The 23,789-nt window shown below is 39.9% G+C and overlaps 1 protein-coding gene across 2 annotated transcripts; it reads left to right on the forward strand.

Annotated features, from left to right (window-relative positions):
- The first annotated feature begins 2,970 nt into the window (after positions 1-2,970).
- LOC142161262 (uncharacterized) lies at positions 2,971-22,845 on the forward strand. 2 transcript variants are annotated; one of them, XM_075216734.1, is made up of 6 exons: positions 2,971-3,208; positions 4,686-4,800; positions 4,978-5,141; positions 5,500-5,873; positions 6,836-6,963; positions 22,675-22,845. In XM_075216734.1, the coding sequence occupies exons 2-5, from the start codon at positions 4,709-4,711 to the stop codon at positions 6,944-6,946; spliced, it is 741 nt and encodes a 246-aa protein (XP_075072835.1). In that variant the 5' UTR covers positions 2,971-3,208; positions 4,686-4,708; the 3' UTR covers positions 6,947-6,963; positions 22,675-22,845. The 2 variants fall into 2 exon arrangements, with proteins under 2 accessions (XP_075072835.1, XP_075072834.1); XM_075216733.1 differs by lacking the exon at positions 22,675-22,845 and having other exon boundaries at positions 2,978-3,208; positions 6,836-9,847.
- Positions 22,846-23,789: the final 944 nt, after the last annotated feature.

Genomic DNA, 23,789 nt, shown 5'->3' on the forward strand with positions numbered 1-23,789 from the left:
TTACCTGCAGGCCCGGCGCTCCCATTAGGCAAGGTTAGGCACTTGCCTAGGGCGCCGGGCTCTGGAGGGCGCCACAGTATTCTAAAATACTTTAAAACTGTGCGGCGACCGCTGACCATACCTGTCACGGCCGCCGCACAGCATTCAGATGGACGGGGAGGGGGGGGGAAGAGGCTATTTTGTCACCACCGCCGCCTCTCTGCTCCGTCTCCTCCCCTCCACTTACTAGTGTCAGTGAGTGGAGGGGAGGAGACAGAGCAGAGAGGGGGCGGTGGTGAGACAAGGTAAGGGGAGGAGGGAGGAGGGCGGCGATTTTTGCGAGGGGGGGCGGCGATTTTTGCGGGGGGGCGCCGCGCCGCTTTTTTAGAAATGCCTAGGGCGATATATATATATATATATATATATATAGTGGCAAGAGCCCGCTACTGCAGAACCACACGCGAACAACTTCTTCCTTTTTATGTGGCTTTATTGTCAGGATGATCAATGTTTTGACACCATACAGATTTCACAGCAATACTTGGAGACCCTAAACGCTAGCTATACATAGTCCAGCTCTCTCTCAGTATCAGCCAGCTTTCCCAGCGTTGATCTCCCTGCACAAATGATATAAACAAGCTTTTATACCTGATATTCCTCCCCCAGCCTTAGCTTGATGAACAGGTGACACACCCACCTTCTCTTTAAAAGGAAACGCCCATCACTGGCTCTGTAATGCAAACAGACCCACCCTGTCTGTTTGCTGAGAAGAAGGATTTCAGTCATGTAAGTTAAACCAAACTTAAACTATTGCTTTTCATACATAGGTCTTTACATTCAATCTAGGTGCATTACTGCACAAATGTTTTGCTCTACTTCCCTGCTTTCTCTGCATATTGCCAGCTAAATGCCTCCTTTTGTTACTATATATATATATATATATATATATATATATATATATATAGGGCCCCCGGTGCCCTGCTTTGCCCATGATGTTGTTAAGATGGCCATGCAACCTCCTCCTCCTTCCCTGATTGGATACTAGTGACAACATGACCTCCCTGCGATATGCAGAGAAGGTCACATGGCGCAGGCTGCTGTCAGACGCGCTGAGCTCCTGGCTGGTGATTCTCTGAGGCTTTCAGCAGTGCTCCGGTTGCCGACAGCCATAGAGAATCACCCAGCCGGCCAGGAGCCTTAAGTCAGAGAGCCGCCCCTACCCTAGACCAACACACATGTTCATTAAGGTTGTAGCCGTGTAATTTATGTTATTGCTTGGCCTTGGAATATGTTTAACCCTCACTTAAATGTGTCTATTTGACACTTTTGGGTTAGTGGCTTTAACAGTTTTACTGCTCTTACTGTAATGAACCCTTTTTAAGATTTGCAGTTTAAATATATTTGTTTTCTCCGCTAAATAGTTGTCTGAACTGGTTATGAATGTATTTACTCACAGTGATCATATTTTTTTTAAATGTTTCTTCTCAAGTTTAAAAAAATCTAGTGTCAATAGTCTATCCCTAAAATGAAAATATTTCATAGACCTTACTAAAGGGGTTTGGGACTCCTGCCCTGGTAGCAGTCGGCTGTACCTGGCTGTCACAAATGGATGTGAAAGTCACATCATTGGTTAGTTGCTGAGAAATGTGATTTTGCTAAGCTGACGCCATCTTGTTGCCTTATAGCCATTTTGTTCTGTTATAGCTTAAAGACAATTGGATGCACCTGTTTTGTAGGAGTAATTCATTATTTGCAAGACTATGCTTATAACCTTGGACATAGCAGACAGGAGATAAGCCAACTCCCCCCTTGTGGAGTATTCCTGTGTAATAATGAGAGAATATAGTAACATCTGTGTGAAGGGAGCATTAGTGGTTAAAACCTTTTGGGGCGTAGTTTTCTGTAATACGTGATTTTTGCTATATAGATAGGGACTTGTAACTAATAAAGCAGAGTTTATTGTACACTCAAACCATTCAGTGTATTCTCTCCAGCTGATGAGCTCATAACTGATAAACTGACACTTACAGGTGAACAATCTGATATAGATTCGACATTGCTATGCCGTGCCTCTTAAATAAGTAAATGCCCAACTTGTCCCTGACCCTAATGAAAACCAATTAATTAATTAATTACAAAGTATTAATTGTAAGTGGTAGCTTCAAATTCCATCTTTTCATATAGTTATATCAAGATCTATTTAGACTGTTTATGAAACAAACATGTAGATTATATTTTATAAACACACAAATTATTGCTCGTTAATCATGACACAAGTCAGTGAATTTCGTTTGTACTGAATATTGTTTCCATGTGCAATAACATTTTAGCGTCACCTTGGCTACTTAGTGGTGACACTGGCGCAAATACCGTACATTTCATAAACCTTGTGTTATCACAATAATACATACTTACCTACTTTCTTCAGCTCTCTTCCGGGAGCCAGCCAGTGGAGGGGGGCGTGAGGGGGCGGGGCGGCAAAAATCGCGTCATCTCGGCCCCGCCCCCTGTGACGTCATGACGCAAATTGCGTCATTTGACAGCGGGGGGCGGGGCTAAACGCCGCGATTCATCGGGAATCGCGGCGTTTGGGATCTAATTCTGCCCACTTCACTAGGAAGTGGGGCACTTCCTAGTGAAGTGGGCAGAATTCGGGAGATTGCCACACTCGCCCGGGAGTCCGGGAGACTCTCGCAAAATGCGGGAGTCTCCCGGACATTCCGGGAGAGTTGGCAAGTATGCAATAATAAATCATAAAATGGATCCAACGTGAAGGTAATACCTCTCTACTATTTCCCCTATAAAGGTGTCCTTACAGGGCACTGGATATACACAACAAAATGTGTGCTACCATTAATGTTAGTACATAGAGTATACTGTCAAGGAATTAACAATGTTCTTCGTATTGGTACTTCTTAGTACACGTTTATAATGTGCGGTCAGCCATTGTGAAACTCAAACAACACGCAGTATTACACATAGGCTGCTGTGTGACGTACATCGTGTCACGTCTTATGATGAGTCACGGCTGACATGTTTACAGGCGGAGTCATGTGACATCCAGCCGCCATCTTAGGACTCGTCAGTCATTACTATCGAGGATTAGCCGCGGACAAGTTGTGCGGTGAGGTTGTGTATATATATAAGTGCTCTACCTATTTGGTTCTGGTAGGTATAGCACTTATATATATACACTGCTCACACGGTATACAATCTCCTAAGCTGTCCGGTAAGTAAGGTTTTTCTTTTTCTTCTTTTTATCCAATGACATTGTAGTATCGAGCTTGTTTGGATGATAATTAATTGTGCTGTGTATGTGTCGTGCTGTGTATGTGTCGTCCTGTCTCTTCCTGCTCGGCCGTATAGACGGAACGTGTATGTTGTAACACTGAGGTACATTGTTAGGTAACGTGCCACTGCCTCTTGTGGACAGAGGCGGTACTGCAGCGTGTGCTTTGTAATGTGATTTAGGTCACATTACAGCGTAAGGTTATTAATGTATCGCATAGAATTTGTACCTGGCTAACGTTTGGAGTTTTTGTTCCAGTCTTCAATAATAATATTTGGGATTGGTGCTAACACCCCCTTTCCACTAAGTGAAACCCTAAGCAGTCTATTTAACATTGTGATTTAGAAACTGAAAGCTACAATCTATACATACGCAGTGCTGTACTCTTTCACTATACTCTTTCACTGTACTCTTTCACTATACTCTTTCACTATACTCTTTCACTATACTCTTTCACTATACTCTTTCACTATACTCTTTCACTTACATTGTGTTCAATCTGGAGAATCCTATGGCCAAAGTACACAGATCCATTTATCATAGTTTCTATGAAATGCGACTGGAGTCCCATTTCCCCCCCCCCCCCTCATACGGTGGTTTGATAGGTTTAGCCATTGCTTCCCCCTGAAATACACACTCTGCTCTTACATTTAGCTAATTCCCTATTCCTTTCACTACTTAATTTCTTCACTCTGTTTACTCATTGTATTAGATATGACGTGGATGCATGTTAAGGCAAGTTATTAATTGAAAACGAACAATTTCCCATGCCGATCAGTGCTTCCTTCCATTGCTCTCAATGAGACCAATAGGTATGAACGTTGTGATGTCATATTGGTGTCATATGCTCTGGCACATGTGGCATGCACGCTGGAAGTATATTAATGTTCTCCATTGCACAAGCTCTGACTTTTGGCTTACTAGTGATATAACAGGAGCTTTGTGTTTACACTGGCCTTCATGTTTAGGCAAATGGGGTGTATAAACAAGTTTTATATCAGGATTCCAGACCACACTAGCAAAATGGAAAGAGCTCCAATTACTGTAATGAAAATGAGTATACCTGAAATTGCTTTGAATAGAGGTTGGCAAGCAATCTGAAACCACCCTGGCCTGTGGGGAAAAAAATATTTAAGTAGGAAAAATATCACGGGTAAGAAATACACAGTGGCATAGTTTAAAAAAAAAAAAAGGTAACGATCATCATCTTGCTACATCAATTTTGTGTACTCAGCACTGCGTTGTATTCAATTAGCCCAGTAGTGTAAAAAAAAAAACATTCGTGTAGACCTGGTAGAAAATGATAAGTTTCCCTTGTGTTCCCTGCAGGTCACATTTCGTTGTACTTTGTGGTGTTGTCAGATTTTCTTTTTTAGTTTCTTGTTGTTAGTATTCATTTGCCTGGTTTTATTTCTAGAAAATAGTTGACTGGATTTGTTTATGAAAATGAAAAGCAGTATCTTTGACAGAATCACCAGCTTGAGCCATACACACACATTATCACCCTCCAGCAAGCTGTGCATTTTACCAAGGTGAGTGCAAGTCAAGATTCTAGCACTTTTATCTTTTGCTTACTAATCAATTTAACGTTTTTGTGATCTGCACTTTGTTTTATTAAGAATGAGTTATTTTCTCTACATTCTGTTTTGTACTTGAAAAACAAGTGCATACTAGCCTTTCTTTAATAGTCAGATAAATGTATTTTACAGGGAATTTGATTGTGAAGAAGATAATCTGGGACTGCAACACTCTCTCCAAGAAAAAAGTATGATTATCCAATCTCTGTCTTCCCAAGCAGGAAGTGAATCCAATGTTCAACACCAACCGTGTCTTTTAGAAATGAAAAAGCTAATACAAAAACTGCAAAGGAACCGTAAGTCCTCTTCTTGGTGTGGGTAAAGATTAGTAATCTGCTGATGTCATGGCACTGTCACCAGGAATTTCCTGTGTGGAGGAGACCCCTATAGCATAGTAGGGAAGTCAAAATTCACTGTCATTAAAATTTAGATCCAGTGTGACCTGGATCAGTTAGTAGCTTGCATATCCTAGATTTAATAGTGTTAGTGTAAAGGGGAGATGTTTTAGAGCATCCCCCCCCCCCCAGTATTTGGTCTAAAACTGTGAAGAAGTTCTTTATTTTATGTAACTTCTAAATTAAAAAAGTTCTATTTCCATGCCTAAATCATGTCATGTTTGTGAAAATGTGTGAATTAAAATTTTACTCTCTATAGAGAACGTCCTTGGCTTGGTCTCAAGCTTTGTACAAAAAAATAAAGACACCATGTTGCCCTTGAAAGCTGATGGCCTATCCTTGCGAATCTGTGATCTGAATGGCACTATTTGCATGGGTCAGAAGTATATGCTTGAAGCATGGCAACACCTATACCTCCCGAAAAGTACAAGAATGGAAGTTCTTGGTACTCTGGAGTGCTCTGGAAGCATGGCCCCCACATTACAATGGATCATTCTTGTGGCAGAAAATGGAAAGATCTACGCTTATGAACATGAAGAGCTACATTTAATTGCCATGAGTTTAAGACAGTTTGTTGAAAAAGGCTTTCAAAGGAGAATAACTTCATACTTCTATCCAGATGTTAGTGATGAGGTAAAGTATGAATAATCAGAATTGATGGTCATTTACTCAGTAATCCCTCTACCACCAGCTAAAACACAGGCCCAAACTAGCATGATGGTATAAAGAGTGGTGCATAACATGATTGTTATTTATTTATTAGGTGCCACTTATTTCTTGGCGCTGGGCAATCATACAAATATAAGACATAATCTAATTCAGAAAGAAAAACACAGTAGTACAGATGAGTATAAAACACAGAATTTAGCAAAATAAATGAAAGGGAGACAGACATGATACAATAGGTACAGGGGACCTTGCCCGTGAGCTTGCATTCATTTGAATCCAACTTTGCAGAGACTATATAACTGGTCGTAATTAAGGGTTATTATGACAAGAGTGAGGACTGTATTATACAGTAATGCTATTTCTGAAAGTCTTTGCAGAATTTAATTCAAGATGGAATGTCCATCCTAGCTGACACTTGGTAACAATTCTAGTGTTTGCAGAAACTAATATTCTGGTCTCCATAAAGTCTTGAAGAGTCAGAAAACATGTTGTTAGCAAAAACTAATATTACATACCACTCTGTTTGCTTAATCACTTATCTGAAATGAAATGTTAAAGCGGAGCTCCACTTACATTGTCCTCTATTGAACAACATCAGAAATTAATCTACTGTGAAAATTAGCACAATTCTTTCTACACAGCAGATCTTAGGGCAGTAGGAATGAATAACTCTACCGTGTAAAGATTGTTGTCTAAACGTGGAGTTTCCCTTTAATAATTAAACAGATATGTGGCGTGCAGTCCGTCCCTTTACGGAATTGACCATCTTATGGTGGCTGAGCGACTGCTTGCACCATTTGAGCAGTGCATCTATCAATTGGGGGAGGGGTCCTGGTTAACCCCTTTTTAAATTACATTCTCACAATGTAAAATCAGACCTTTTATTAAAGTGCTGTGCTTACAAGTGTCACATTGTCTTTTTACAGAAATCGTTCCAGGAAGATGCAGACATTCAAATTATCAAACAAAGAACAAGGCATTTTGTTGATAAACATTCAGATGAATTTGATGATTTCCTGGATTTTTTTTCCTCTTAAGTGGACACTAAACAAAGGTAGTGAACATTGCTTGGCACTTAGGAAATCCGTACTTATTTGTCGTCCTGTTTTTGAACTTAAAACTCATGACGTGGGCTTTGTGGGTTATCGCACAGTCCATGACCACAAGCTGTGGGGATTGTATGACGCTGCAGAGGGTTTGTGAATGAACGGGCCAATCGGCTGCCATCACAGACATTGCGGGTTCTGATTGGTCCTCTTGCTCCTCCACCCCTCCCTTCACATCTGACCTAAAATGATTTGTGTGTGTATTCTGTCGCCGCAATGGAGGAGCTATGGGTGGAAAACATTGAGCCCACAGTTTCAGAAATAGGTGTAAGTGCTCAGTGAAAAACTGACAGATAATATGTGCCCTCTTTCTGTTTGTGTGATGTCCAATCTTTAACCCTTTGCACTTCTATAGAACATGGGTTCGACCAGTTCAGCACTTCCATGGAGTTTGTGGCTTTATCGTACAGCAAATGTGAAATTACAGTTTCAGGTCTTTGATAGTGAGTCATGTTATATTCTTGGGGAGGAAAAACTATTTTGATATTGCGTCTGCTAACACCATTTATATACGAGGAAACAACTTCTCACTGAAGTCTTTTGTTTGGATGCTTCCTGCACTAAAATGGCGCTTACCGGGGAAATGTGTGAATGCAGTTTTGTGGCATCATGTCTACTGAGAAAAGAAGGGGGCAATTAAATAGCGTGCTGTGGTAGGGGGCTGTCCAGCCCCATGAGGTTATTAGTGCATTATTAACCTGGCCTCTATTCACCACCCTCCATTATACTCATGTATGTACGTACGTACGGGGCTAGGCCATCTGCAAGTGGGGTCTGCCAGGGATTTTCCAGATATCTCATTGGGCCAGACCAACACTGTTTCCAGACTACTAGCAATATCTATTGGCATTCTTGCATAACACCTGTGTTTATTAGACTGCTAATTCTAAAATGCAACATGCCCTGTACAAAATGGCTACTAACAACATTCCAAATATGTATGTGAAATTATCAGGAACGTAATAAGAACTGGAAATATGAGGGAAGTTTTATTTTTGTATACGAAACATGGCCTACAGGCAGCCTCCCGGTAATGACTGATAGCCGATGTGAATACTTACTCTTGGCTGTGTGACAAATAGAAATTCAGTGCTAAATATCTTAAGCAAACTAATGGGTTGCAGCGTTTACTACACATAGAATTTCACATTATATGAACTTGGGCATTAGTTGTTTTAATTTGGGATATCTCAGAAATATTGCTGTAGTTCCTCCTGTGGCCTAGGGGTTTTTTAGTACTTTTTGCCCTAGGCTCATGATGTGCTATCTGCTTGCTATGGGTTATAGCACATTCATGCTTAAACAAGTCTGGTATTTTAGCTGCTATATGCTTTAATGTGTTATCTGAAGCGAAGCTAAATAGAAGAGGCCCTTTTTTTTTTTTTCTTTCTCAACTCCTTTTATTCCGAAATACATATCAAAAACCTTCTAGGAGCCAAGAAAAAGGCTTTCTATCACTATTTAGTGTAAAATATGCATGGGATGATGTACACCCCCCTATAAACTATCAAGACACTGAGTCACAGATGTTATGTGACCATATGAAGGTAAGGAGCTAAAGGCTGATTGCTTTTAGTGTGGTACTAGTTACTGCGACAATTAATATACCCACAAAATAATTCCAAAAAGTATGAGTTCAATATGAATGAATGTAGACTTATTATAAAACAAACACACAAGATTACGACCCGCCTGCTATCAATTCTGAATAGCGTAAATGCCGGCACTTCACATTTACGTTGCCTAATATAGCGACATTGGTATTTCCTTATTTAAAGCGGCAGTGCCAGTTCCCACTAACTGTACAATCTATTGTTAGGATTAGGGTCTGGAATCTGTAAAGTGATGACACCAGAACCCCACCCCTTTTATAGATATTAGCGTGACTTGTGTATTATGACCAAATTATTTTCTCTTATACCCATTGTCAGCTACAGACGGTATATACAGACCCTGCTGCAAGAAGAACCAGTGCAGCAAGTACTATACATACTGTCTGCAGCTGCCAACAGTTTTCAGAGCAAATAATTTGGACAAGAATGTTAATTTCTCTGTGCTGTTTGTGTCAGCTTCTGGTGTCCATGCTCGAATGGGAACCCTTTGAATATGTTCCATACTATTTCAATAAAGTAAAAAGCTTAGTATAAAATGACGTTCTAATTTGAGCCACCAACGTGACGGCTTACTAGGTACAAATGGTGTGCCCACAATTCACCCACTACATTTGCTGTAACCTGTGCCTAATTAATGTTAATAAAACAAAAATACACCTTTTTCATCAAATTAATTCACAAGTAGGTATAAGTTAAGTATTTGAGGCGCTGTTCGTGCTGCCTTCTTCCTGGTGAGCAATAGTGACATCCACTGTTAGTGAGAGTCCATGTGTGTACTAAGACCCAGTTATGATCCACAAAGATGTTTACAGCAGCTGTATTCATGCCCTTAAATGACTTGAATGCAGGTGCCATGTAGCGGATTCTACTGCAGTAGTATTGAGGTCTTTGTTTATACCGTTTGCATTAAATGTCCGTTGCTGCTTTCACATACGCCGTATATAGTCAGATTCCATTAAGAGTGGTCCATAGTAACTTTGCATAAGGTTCCTCCTTGAAATGTCCTTGGTTAAAATCTTTGCTCATAACTGCTAGTACAGTGTTATAACTTGTGCGCGGTTCCATTGTGGTTAACTGACTGTCCCCATAGTGTCATATTCTATCTGCTGTGGAACTAAAGTTTGCCCTGTCTTTCAACGTTCAATGTGATTGCAACAATCTGTATTTAACAGACGTGCATTATACAAATCATTTTACTCTATAGCAGGGTTTCCCAAAACCCAGTCCTCAGGCCTTCTAACAGTGCATGTTCTCCATATCTCCCTGCTGGAGCTCAGGTGTATTCGTTATGGCCTTACTATTTATTTATAAGGCACCTCAGGTTCCATAGCGCTGAATACAGAAGTAACAAATAGATGGGGTAATACTCATCTATGCTACTTATGTGTGAGTAATGCTATGGGGACTCACATAAAGTGCAGCAAAATCATGACAGGACGTACAAGGGAGGAGTCGGAGATAAAAATGCAAAAGTCTCAGTTGCACACATTTGCAAATGTATGTTGAGACTTTTGCATTTTTATCTACAGTAGAAATAGCAGATCTGTTGCTGGCTATAGCAGTGTGCTGGGAGAATTTGTCTCTGTTTTTTCCTTTTAGGATAACCCCACCCTTTCATGCACCTGTTATAGCCTATAAATTGATTTGAGCAACTACCAGTTCTTTATTTATTCTACACATTGTAACAGATCCAGAGGTTGTACTAATTATATCCAGTTAGTGGTGCTCTGAGGACTGGTTTTGGGAAACCTTGCACTATACCCTGAGAGTGTGTTTGGGGGGGGGGGGGGGAAGAAATGTTTACATGATATATGCTGATTCACACAAGTCAACCAAATTTAAGCTATGTACATTTGATAGACCTATACATTTTTATAGAAGATCATATTTGAGGTGTTGCAAAAACTGCACAAAATATGTTTTGTTTTCATTTTTCCAGTGGTAACTTAATTATGACCCACAATTCTACAGTTATGCTGCTTTTGTGCTATTAGTGCAATCTAAGCATGTAATTGGTTACTGCATTGGATTATATTGACACTGAGAATCTATTTCCCTTTAAATTATAATGCACATTTAAACGTCTATTTAGGTAGAAGGGAGCTAATTGCAGAAGCGGCCATTTGGTGCTAACACACAATCCAAATTCCTTTCTCGCATTTTTTTCCCTCTTCCTCAGTATTTTTTGCTTCGCATTTTATCCTCAAAGCAAAAGGAACATTAATTAAAACACAAAGTAAAGAAATGTGAACACTATGCTCCTACCCAGTTACTGTGGCTGCCTTATAACATAAAATACATTACTAAGAACCACAGCCGAAGCTGGAATGATAAGACAATATAAAAGGTCATCTGTGGACGACCACTCCTACCACCCAACCTTTTTTCAAGCATAAACTGTATTGAAGTTACCTAGCTTGTGAGAGTGTCTGTAAATGTCACTGGGCTGTACCAATGTTATTATATGTGAATATAATATGAGGGGTGTGCAAGAGTGTAAACTTCCAGAAAATGTGCTTTCTGTATAAATAACAGATTTGTAAAAGTTTTATCTTTTATACATATTTTGTATTCATGTCTGTAATAAATATGATGGCATTCTGTATTGATGTGATGGAGGTTGATTGTATTTTTTATTCTGAAAGGTTTTAACAAGGTTCTGAACTGAAGTGTGTAGGAATGACAGTGTCTGTAGTGGAATAAAACATGTTGCACAAAACAATATACAAATCTGTATTCTTCACACCATTGTCTTTTTTTTTTTCTTCTGTATCACCATACAGGTTAGGGTATATTAGCTGTAAATTTGCTTTTTTTGCTTTCAAATGTTCACATATACATCTCCTATGAGCGGAATTCAATTAGCCGTGAGGTGTCTTGTAGATGTTCCGGAGACACTTTGCAGTGGAGATTTTGACAGAAATCTGCTCATTTTTCCTCGTGCCCCATAGAGAAGCGAGGGGGAAAATGAGTGAAGATTTCTACTGTAGTATTAGAAAAAGTACTAATTAAATGTCACTATATATACACAAATATATTTTTGTACATATTCAGATTATAGGTGAACAATCTTTATCAGGCACCATATCTGATGGCTAAAGGCCTGTTACTAAATTGGACAAAATATTCCCTCCGTGACCAATAGCATGGGGGGGGGGATTACTATTTACCACTGTCCACCAGAGAGAGAAACTTTTTCCAGTGATAAGTCTGAATGTTGGGATTCGTGGACAATTGGCTGCTATGCCGTTGTCCTTCACAGGCGATGTTTCATGTGCACGTTTATTTGCATCATGTGAATTTGGTGTTTAATAGACACATCGGAACAGCTTTTTGGATAGTTATAAAAGTCATACATAGTAATGGAAGCACCTGTTGCTGGGATAGATGAACAGAACAGGTTGCTTTTTCGCAGCAGCAGAACTAAAAAAACCCCCCCAAAAAAAACCCAAACATGCTCAGGTGAGACTACTTACATCAGTGCTGTCCAACTGGCACCATGGAGGATGGTGTATTTTGCATAGGGCACCATACAGTGCGTGCAGAGTTAATTGACATGCTTGTTGGTAAAACATGAATTTAGTGAACATAGGACTGTGGTTGGCACTAGGCTGATATGATCTGTCCGAGTTTGTGGTTAAAATACAGATGCAGAGTGGTAGTCAAGTGGCAGGATTAGCCATCATAAAGGACAAGTCCACTGCCGACAGCTCTCGCATCCATAGGGCTATATGATTTGCACATCAGGCTGTTTTGTTGGCCATCCGGCTATAGACAGATTAGCCATAACATTAAAGCCTAATAATGTGTAGGTCTCCCCTTGTGTTGCCAAAACAGCTCTGACCCGTAAAGGCATGAACTCCACAAGACCTCTGAAGGTGTCCTGTGGTACCTGGCACCAATTCATTAGCAGCAGAGCTTCTAAGTTCTGTACGTTGTGAGGTGGGGCTTCCATTAACTGTTTCAGCAATTTTTGCTATAGTAGCTCTTCTGTGGGATTGGACCAGACGGCCTAGCCCCCGTTCACTACACTCATCAATAAACCTTGAGCGCCCGTGATTCTGTGGCCGGTTCACCGGTTGTCCTTCCTTGGACCACTTGTGGTAGGTACTAACCACTGCAAACGGGATACACCACCCCACAAAACCTGACATTTTGGAGATGCAATGACTCAGTCGTCTAGTCATCACAATTTAATCCATGTCAAAGTCGCTCAGATCCTTACACGTGCCCATTTTTCCTGCTTACAACATATTAACTTCAAGAACTGGCTGTTCACTTGCTGCCTAATATATCCAATCCCTTGACAGGTGACATTGTAATGAAATAATCACTGTTATTCACTTCACTTGTCAGTGGTTTTAATGTTGGGCGTGACTGGTGTGTACGATGGGCATGAGGTTCTTTTGCAGATCATTTTTTCCTTTTTTCCCAATGTTCTATCAGTGAATAAAATCAATTAGGATGTTTAACTTCCCTCATTCTCTCCAGATCCTCAGATTTCACTCACGAAAAATTATACAGTTCAGATTTGCAAAGAAAGAAACAATAGCCAGATGGCTTAAAAATACTGTCCATGAGAGTTACAAACTATAAATCCTCATACCACTGGGAGCAGTCAAGTCTTATCTCGCTATATTGATGGTTTCCTTTGGTTGGATTTCTATAGCAGCTTCCTTACATTGTAGCCTCTGGGGAAATAGCATCTGGCACTATAATGCTGTCTAAAGTTTTTAATGATTCTTCTGTCCCTCCCTAAAAACCTGCTTTACATATACAATTAGTGTGCGTTACCACAGGGTGTGGAGAAAGGAAAAATCAATGAAGTTTTCATTTAATTGGGTGTGAAGACAGCCCAATATACCCACCCTAATGAGATTTACAGGTCAACACAGTGTGGGGTGATTCAAAATGTATTTTTATATATGTATTAAGCACTATTCCTCTTTATCAAAACCACAATTGGCATAGGAACAATTACTAATAAATACTTGTCATCCCCAAGTCATATGTGCAGCTGCCTGCGAGAAAGTAGTTTCCTCTAACATCCTTTTGAGGCATAGAGCCATTGTATGGGGGCTGTAACTTGAAAATTGGTACGTGGAACTTGCCTGTCACAATACTATAAGGAATGGATGTGAGAGCTATCGGAAGTGGACTTGTTCTTTATGATGTCCAATCCTGCCACTCGACTACCTCTCTGGATCGATTTGTAATTCAACCACAAACTTGGACAGATCCAGGTCTTCAGTACTCATATGTGACCACACTCAGAGACCAACAGCGATGACAGGTCCAAAAATAATCCACTCACTAGGGCATCGTGTACATTTAAGAAAACACATACACAGTGATACTAGGGAAGTTTCCAGTATTGAACAGTGTGGACATCTTTACATTACCTGGACTTGCCCCCTCTTTGGCACCTATCAGATAACCTGTGAATGTGAGGTAATATGTTTGCACTATATGTACAACAACTAGTCAAACTGGTATGTAAACCTGAGAAACAAAAACTTTAGGCCTGTTACCTCTCATCCTCTTCCCAAGATTGCCCTGAGCCTACCTTTAAGAAACATATTTAGTAGAGTTACCAGACTGCCGTAAACTTTTGGAAAAAAGATGGAGATTAAAACTTGAAAAATGATTAATCTACTTTACAGTATAACATTAGTCATGAAAATACAGTGTACTTATTATGCCTCTAACATGATCAGGATTGAACATATCAAAGTGAAAGCTCTTATGTTTAAGCTTGTAGGAGAATTGGGAATATAGTTTAGTGCCCCTAGGAAATAGCAGTTGGGGTTGTGTGGAAGTTGGTCAATATGGTTCTAATGGTAAGGGGGATGTGAGAAGGGAGAAGTCACCCAGTGTTAGATTTAAGGATTGATCTAATACTGAAAAGGGTATGGCCAGAGCTGTATTAGGGGAGGGGGGCATAGGGGCCTAATGGTTGACCCCACTTCCTAGACCAGCAACCTTACTTCATGGGGCTGAAGATCATGTGATCCACTCTTCCCTCCCTTCCTCTGTATGTCTGGTTGTCTCCTATCTCCCTCACTAACAATGTCTCACATGGGACACGCACCACATGATAGGTGTTGCTTCCTGTGTATGCAGGCTGCAATAAAGGCAGACAAAAGAGTTTTCCTTTCCAACACAGCATGGATAAAAAATGTGAGGGAAGTGGGGATGTCTAAATTTAATAATGGTGTGTGTGGAGGGCTAATTTTTTTAATGGTGGGTGCTATTAATTTATTTGTGGTGTGATGCTGGGGCTATGTAATCTAATAGTGGGCTTATTTAAGGTGGAGTGATGGGACCTTTAGTTTCATGCTGGGTGCTTGAATTTGGGGCAATACCCCCAATTAAGTGGTGGAAATGAATAATAGCAGCTACGTTCCAGCCAGCTGCCATATCATGGTTTTGTACCAGGGGGAAGAGAGGATGGTCCCAAATAGGGAATGGTGGAGAGGATTGGACTGACATGCAGAGACTTATATTGATTCTGACCCAGGTGCTTAGCGTTAGCTTTACAGTAGTAATTGAAAGAACTGATTTTGGTCTACATTGTGGTTTGAGCCATGGAATGACGTTCAGGGTGGTCCAGAGATGCCCTGCTAGGTTGTTCTCTATATCACCACATCGTTTAAAGTATTGTGATGTATGCCACGCAATGAGCTGGCTGATACATGTAGCATCATAGTATCTTTGGAAGAGGGGAAGCCCAAATCCTCCTGCACAGGTACCCTGGTCAGGAACAATTTCCTCATTCACGTGTTTTTGCACTTCCATTTGAATTTGTTATAGGATGTTTTTCGGTTGTTAATGTTCTGATTTGGTGTCTAACCGGCCAATGTCTATTTTATAGACATTTTCACTTACTCTTACACATACTGAGCTTTTCAATAAATTATTGCTAATTTTTGACCATTCCTCAAGGTCTAGACTCTCCCCATGTCCTACTCCCATCTGAGCTCATGCAGTTCTTTGGGAGCTTGAGTATGCTTTAACATTAATTGGGTTGAGATTTGTCCTCTAGAAGAAGAAGATCTATTTAGAACGACTCTAAGGAAGAAGGGAGTTGCAGTCCTTAGCTGGATCGATATGTTGTAATGTAAAATAATCTGCATTGAAGATATTTGTAAAAACAAGTTCAAGCCATGGGGAAAAACAAATACTGCTGCTAAGAGCTCATTTTACGGCCGAGCACTTAGGAGCTTGTCTTGCATCGGTATCAAGTATTTTTATTTTGTCAAGGATCATTGGATTGATTACAGAAGAAGACGCTGTGTCACGATCAGGGCCGGATTAAGGGAATGGAGGCCCCTGGGCTAAGGGGGCCTCCATTCCCCAGTGAGGGCCCCCCGTGATCCGAGCCGCCCCCCCCCCCCCCCTCGGTGAGCCGAGCTGACCCCAAGGCACTTGCCTCCTTCTCCTGGCATTGCAGTCCTTCCCCGGCGTGCTGTACGCTCTTTACTGAGGAGATCTCGTGAGAGTGAGACTCGCGAGATCTCCTCAGTAAGGATACTACAGCGCGCCGGGGAAGGACCGCAGTGAAAGTGTTCAAAAGCATTGATCGCTCCGGGGGCGCCTCCGCCCCCGACCGATCAATACTGCTGCTGAGCACTTTCAAGGGCCCCCTGGATGCCCGAGGCCCCTGGGCTGTAGCCCAGTTAGCCCTAGGGTTAATCTGGCCCTGGTCACGATCTGCCTCCTGCAGCTCCTGTTTGCCAGGAGCTATGTTGGACTTTCTGGATATATACAGCCTGCAGTACCACCATGCCACAAAGGGGCCACTGTGGAGCTTGAACTGTTTCCCTCCCTGCTGAACTAAGCTTGTTTTCTCAGGATGATTTACACCTGCTGGTACTCCTTAAAAGACAGCCTCGCCCAGCAGACTGGGCCAGAGCATCAGGTCACTCAACCTGATAGGAAGCATTCGTCTTTGTCTCCTGTTCCTGGTTATACTTACCTGAGTACCTGTCTTTGTGTTTTTGCTGATTCATTCCAGTGCCGCAGACACAGCTTCATCTACCCTGTTCCTGAGTTATGCACCTATGTGGATCTCTGTGCTTTTGCTCTCTGCAGCTCATTGCTTCCCAGTGTAACCTGTTCAGCTTACTTCCACCTTTACCCGCTGTCTGCTCTCAAGTATTTAAAATTTTCCTTGGTGCACTACAGGTCCCAGTGGGCACTTGTGGTTCCCGAAGTGCCACTATACCTGAACGCTTAATGGCAGCCTAGGCATGCTGACACCTGTAGTGCACCAAGGACAACGTGGATTTATAAATTTAATTTATCAGCATTATCTCACACTTACCACTCCAGGGGTGTGAATAACCCTATTCCTATCAGCATGGGGCTCAATAAACCTATGGTGGGTACCCACATTTTTTTGGGGGGGGACCTGTTTTCTCTAGGGAACCCGACACGTACTGACCAGCCTGGGGCTGGTTTGGCACTAAGGCAGAGGGACCCCACACTGCGGCTTTCCCTGCTATAGTGCCACAAGCACTAGGGTTAGTTAAGCTGTTTGGGGAAGGGGCACGCCATTTTGTTTTGCTAACATTTTGGCGTTGTTTTTTATTTTTGTTTCTTTTCATGTATTACCGTTTTAAATCTAGTGATTTATGTTAGCATTTTGACAGTCAACTTTACAGCCCTTCACACATTTTACATGTCAACATTTTAATGGTGTCAACCTTCTGAACATATAGATATTCTGACTGTCGACCCTATAACTGTGTCGAACTTATGACTGTAGAAATTTTGGTGCAGACATTTTCACTGTTGACTTTTCCAAAGCATCCTGTTTCACAATGGGATAATTTGAAAAGAGTTGGATAGCATCTTATAAGTATGAGTGGCATGAGTCCAGACAGTTATATGGAATGGTTCTGCGGGGGGGTGGGGGGGGTGGGGGGGGGGGGGGCTAGTCAAACCTCCTTCTTACAAAGGTTTATGTAAGGTTTGAAAGAGGTACAGAAATGTACGCAGGATTTTCATATTCTAGTCTTAACTCAACCCACAAATGATATTGGAAGCTTATCCCATTTTAGGTAAGAATTTATTGATTCTATCAAGGGTGGGAAGTTAATTACATAAAGTGGGTTATAGGATCTGGTCAGGGGAATCCCTGCATATAAAGAAATGATGTGCTCCTGGAGGCCAGCTCTTATTTCTGATATATCTGGATTTTGGCAGATTTTAGATGTCAGGGGGCATATTCAATTAAGTGCGGGTAATGGAGTGCACATTACCGAGGGTAATACGATAACGCAACGAGGCTGATTTTCCTTGCGAATTACATTTGTGGGCTGTTCCAGCGCGTAGCTGCGATGCCTGCACCTAATTTAATATGCCCCCAAGGTGAAGATGAGTGGGCAGCCTTTCTTGGTACCATTACCTTTTTGAAAAGTTGATGACCCATTTTTTAATGCCAATGCTATTGGGTTGAGATGGAGAGCTATTACATCCCTTAAGAAGGATCCTCTCATTCACATAGCTGATAAGGTTTGTTGCAAGTAATGACATTCAACTCTGTCAAAAGCAATTTCTGTACCTACGGCCATCATCAAGGTCAGAAATTATTGTTTTGTCTGGTTCTAGGGATGTAATTACTCTATTCAAGATCGATATTCAGTTAAGCAATTGGTCTATGACTACCATTAGGGTCCATACCTAGTTTTAAGAGGATTATTTTCGTCCTAGTCGTGGCTGGACCAAATTTAAATCCACAAAGGATGGAGTTAAATAGCTCAAGTAGCATGTGAATTAGGGATCCAGAGAATCTTTTGTAATACATATGGGTGAGGCCTTCTGGTCAGAAGTGTGGAAGTGCAGAAGTGTTTTTAAATGTTTTGATATTTTTGGCTAGTCTTTTCTTTTGTTATCTCTTTATTAAGATAATCGTTTTGGGATGTATGTAGTTTAGACAGGTTTGAGGAATTTTCAAATTTGTTAATCTAAGTCTATAGAATAGAGGGGTCTGATATTTATGATTTTAGGTTATAAAGTGAGTATTAAGTAATCTCTAAAGCAATCAGTTATTTTTTTAGGTCATATATTAGTTTGAGCTAATGTGATTATGAGTATATTTATCTCTTAATTTTTGGGCTGCAAGTGTACACTCCAAGACCTTTTTCATGATCTTTTTGCTGGAGCCTTTGCAATATCTTGGCTGCTTCATTAGATAAAATTTGGCTAAGCTGACCCCTAGAGCAATCAGTTTAAGGTAAGTTTTGCATATAGTGGGCCACTGGTATATAGATTTTATGTCATGATATGTTTCTTCTCCATCTTCTAAGGCTGCATTGAATGGTTGCCTCATGGGCTTCCCACAGAATTGATGAAAACATTTCTGGAGTGTTATGTACAGGAGGTTTCTCTCTGCTTTAGGTTTGAAGTAAGGTAAACACAGCAGGCTCCTCTATGAGGCCAAGTTTTCAAAGAAGCATCATTCTTTTATCTGGTGTTTTAACAGAATGAGATTCGTTTTCGTGAAATACCATCAGTTGGAATACCAATCTTGTGATTCCTGAGTATTTTTGTTGATGATCATGTCCTGTTCCGGAGTATGAAATTGTTGTGATATTTGTAGACAAAAATAATATTCTTTATTTAATTGTATAATAGTGGAACAGAACAACTACATCTTAAGGAGGTTAGGTCTAAGCTTAGGTCTGAGTGCATGAAAAGCTTGGTCAAGTTGTAGGAGTACCTAGAGTGAGAGATTTGAATCCCCCCTCCCCCATCAAGGCATATTGGTAGTGTTCCTGGGTTCTTGTTTCAGGAATGTTTATAATTGTTATGTTGTTGCACCAAGAACAAATTTGTATATCTAACATTTGATCTTTGAGGGTATCCAGTTCACATTTAATATTCATTAGTTCATGCTTTGACTATTCCTGAAAATAGCATATTTCATCAGTTTATTTTCTTTAGAGCATTGGTCTTTGTACCTAAAACCTCAACTTCAATTCTGAACTCCTCGATTATAGCTTGGACTTCTGATTGAATAATAATTTTAATGCCTTTCATAATGAAAACCAGAGCAGCTTGTGGTTCCTCTATGTCTGTGTTGGGATTTGGTGAATCCCGAGTAAGGTGTGATGATGGTCTAGTTTTTTCTTCCCCCCCCCCCCCCCCCCCCTTATTTTTGAAAGAAAATTAAAGCATCTGTTTGATTTGCCTTTTCTGTCTTTGAGACATGTTGAGTTGTTAAAGACAGGTGTAGTTGAAATATGCATCCTTCTGTCAGGTCTGCTGTAGTATGGAAATGCTACCTTCCTGAGTTCAACAGAGATAAAGGATTTCGGTCACAAGGAGCTGTGTCACAATGGTGGCTGAGATATTAGAACCTGAAGTGTCTGTGATATATGCTGGAGTTAGAGAACTAGAAATGTCTGTAGCAAGAGTTAGAGAGCTGAGAGGGTCATCAGGTGATAGCTGAGGTCCTACATAAGGAGTCGAATCAGAGAAAGGCTGGATCAAGGCTTAGACGCACAATAATCTGGCAGTTTGTGCTACTGCCTGCCAGATTTATAAATCTCCAGAATTAAGGGGATTATCAGTGGACAGGTAGTGGGCAGTAGTGCAATTTATGTTATTGAAGCAGTCTGAGCATGCACCAAACAAATGCACAGGGTACAGGTTTTCTAGAATGAGGGAGAGATAAACAGCTTCTGCTGTGGCTCACCAGACAGCACCACTGTCCAAAGCCTACAGAACCAGGAATCAAGTCCTGTGCAGTCCACTTTCCCTCTTGGATTATATAGTGGCTGTCATTTTAGGTGAGGGACATATCAGAACATGACATTACTCCCTCTTCAGGGGGTGGCTACCAGACGCCTTTGGTGTATCTGGATAGTGGGCATAAACCACAGGCAGTTCCCAGGAACATTTAAGTCCATATTATGAGATATTGAATCTAGAAGGTATATTGAATCTAGAATATTCAAAGGCATTTAGAATATATCTTCCACGATTTATTCTAAATGCCCTTGAACCTTGAGCGGAGACAAAGGTGCAGAAGAACCAGAGGACGGAGAGCTGGTTTCAGCAGAGAGACATTTAACACCGTATGGATACGTCTCATGGACTAGGGAAAACAAAAGCGTACCATGGTATTTCAGGTCAAAGAAAGCAGGCTTGGTGCTACTACTAGACAGTTTTAGGCAGGGACTCACCTACAGGAGATGCCGTCTCAAATTATTTTATTCACTAGTACACATTTCATTAATTTAAAGAAGTGCACCTTTTTATCTTTTTACTATTTTCTGGGAGTTGACCACACCCTTCAGGTGCTGCAGGCTATATAAGATAAAGGTTCTAAATGAGACACCCTGAATATAAATTTGTATCACTAGCTTAGGTACTCGCCTACAGGAGATACCTTGATGCTGGCAAGTGAGCTTAATCCCAATATAGCTATATTGTGCACAAAATTCTCCTTTTATGTATATGTGACACAGTGATTTTTATATATTGTTTGTTTCTGAGCGCTGGACAACATTTTTCTTTTATTTGCACTTACACATTGGTCTTATTTGTCCATGGCTGTCGTCTCAAATGATTTTATTCACTAGTACACATTTCATTAATTTAAAGAAGCGCGCCTTTTCTCTTGTACTATTTTACTATTTTACTCTTTTATATATTTTACTCTTTTACTTCTATAAGGGTTGGGGGTGGTATTGGTGTAATGTGTGGTGGGGGAAAGGGTTGGGGGTGGTATTGGTGTAATGTGTTGGGGGGGGAAAGGGATGGCGGTGGTATTGGTGTAATGTTTGGGGGGGAAAGGGGTGGCGGTGGTATTGGTGTAATGTCAGTATTTGGGTACTCAGCCACCACCGACAGGACTACAAACCGCAAGTATCATCCTATCCTCCTCGATGTATGCACCTTGAAGATATTGTTACCATTACTTTGAGCATCTATTTAGATACATTCAGGAGTCTATTCATTTTGAGAACAAACTGCAGCTAAATTGGACATGGATAGATCGGAGTACACCTCTCCTCTTAACACCAACGGGATTTCCCACGGACATAATTTGAGTATCTGCAAGATTTTTTTCAATTTAGATTATTCAAATAGTGTTTGCTGGTTTGGATTTTTATGGGGCGAATATCGGTTTTAATCAGTGAAAGAATCATTTTAGTCTAGTGATATTTTATCACAGCTGTTTATGGATTACAATATTCCTGGCAGAAGTGATTTTACATAGTTAATGTTTATTATGCTGATATGTATATCTGTGAATAAATTGTTCTATGTTTAAAAAGTTCACAGCAAAATGATCTGTATGTTGACATAATCACTGATCCCCATATACTAAATTTGTTAGACTCATCCAGTCTATAATTGCCTACCTGGTTTTTATTATTGCATTGGCTAACACTCCTGCAAGCCCCAATATTATTTAATATGAACACCTCCTATCTCACTTGTTCGGTCTAAACATCTCCATGCTAATACATCATCCCAATCCTTTGCAAAGTTAGGCTGTGGCTTTGACCTACTCATCAAATAGTATGAATATTCAGGCATTTTTTTTTTTGTTTACTGTTTCTTAATAAGGTTTTTTTAAACACTCTTCTTAGACTCAAGAAAAGTGTATATTCAAATTTTGGGGAAATTGGGCTACAAAAAAAAAGGTTAAGGAAAAACTAGTGGAGAAACATTTATAAGAAATTATAATGTTGATACAAAGTCCTCAACATGATAACTTAACAACAATACAGCACCTTTCTGGATACTATATGGATGTGAATGGTTTTATGTATACTATCTATTGTTGAAGTTGTATTTATAATAATAATACAATTTATTGTGTGCAACCAAATTTGCAAAATATATTATATATTTATTATTGTTTTTATACATACTGTTTATTTGGGAATTGCTAAAAGATACTATATAAATTATATGAACTATTTGTCCTTTAAAATGGCTGATGGATATTTACTAAGAATGTACTAAATCTCTTTATTGCAAAATCTACACTTGAATGGACAATATTGATTTATTTTGAAAAAGGAATTCAAGAGATGGGGGCTCGTCCGGGATATTCTCAACTTTCTACAAATGGATTTCCAGTTTTTGATCTATCAACATACAGTGTGGAATCATCAAATTTATAGCAGCATTTTGGAAGGCAGAAATCTGCTCATGGCTGGAAGTTGCTGAAGGAATTCTGGGACATTCAAGGTAAGATCTTGTTCGGACAAAATGTATTCCAATTGCTCAACTGTGGATTTTGTTGTAAAAATGTAAGATTAATGTAATTTCATATGTGAATTTTTCATCCTGTCAGAAGTCCAATATTAAGTTATATAAATATAGCAAATAGAGGTATCTGATTTTAGGCATACCAATCGAGAAAACTGTACTATTTGATTTGAAGTCTATTTTTAGGCCTGTGTAATATGTGAATTTGAAAATAATGTGCGAAAATGAATAAATTGCATCATCCTAGTAGACTGTAGTTTAGGATTATAAGGTTATGGAAGGATTTCTTAGGAATTTAAAAATGGCTGCTGTGTAAGGAGCTGCATGGATCTGCCATTTTTAAGACAAGCATGGTGGAGATGTAATGATATTTTGTACAATGTATGAAAAACTTTCCTTTTTGTTGACATGTTTGATATATTGTAAAATATACAAATTACAAGTGTGTAAAATATTTGTATTTAAATAATCAGAGAGGTGGTTGTGACAGTATGAAAAATGAGGAATTAAAAGTTATTGGAACATTTGTTCACAGAAAGTTTTTTGTTTTTTTTCAACTATTAAAGTGACATATATTTTATCATATCTGATATCTGAAACATTTTCCAACATTTTTAATTATTTTACTTAAAACTTATCATATGATTAAGACTAAAAGTTACTGTCTATTTCAATGTTAATTAAGGGCATTTTCTCTTGGGAAAATTATCTTTCACACCAAAGTATTTAACAGAGGTTTGTGGATGCTATAAAAGAGCTGTTGCATATAGATTAGTTGGGAAATGATTGAAAGGTAAATCTCTTGTTTGTTTCCTAAATTAATTAACATTAACCTATTCATTCTTTGTTTCCAAGAGAGCCAAAAAGGGCGGGACACAATGCCATTTTTTTTTCTTTCTACTTACAGACACTAGCTATTAAAT

This window comes from Mixophyes fleayi, chromosome 6, assembly GCF_038048845.1.
Source record: "Mixophyes fleayi isolate aMixFle1 chromosome 6, aMixFle1.hap1, whole genome shotgun sequence".
Lineage (NCBI taxonomy): Eukaryota > Metazoa > Chordata > Amphibia > Anura > Limnodynastidae > Mixophyes > Mixophyes fleayi.

Bases quoted from the DNA above. Each gene is read 5' to 3' on its own strand.
- LOC142161262 (XM_075216734.1), top strand. From the start codon at position 4,709: ATGAAAATGAAAAGCAGTATCTTTGACAGAATCACCAGCTTGAGCCAT. The intron at 5,142-5,499 runs GTAAGTCCTCTT...TACTCTCTATAG, and splicing joins ACAAAAACTGCAAAGGAACC to AGAACGTCCTTGGCTTGGTC. The intron at 5,874-6,835 runs GTAAAGTATGAA...GTCTTTTTACAG, and splicing joins ATCCAGATGTTAGTGATGAG to AAATCGTTCCAGGAAGATGC.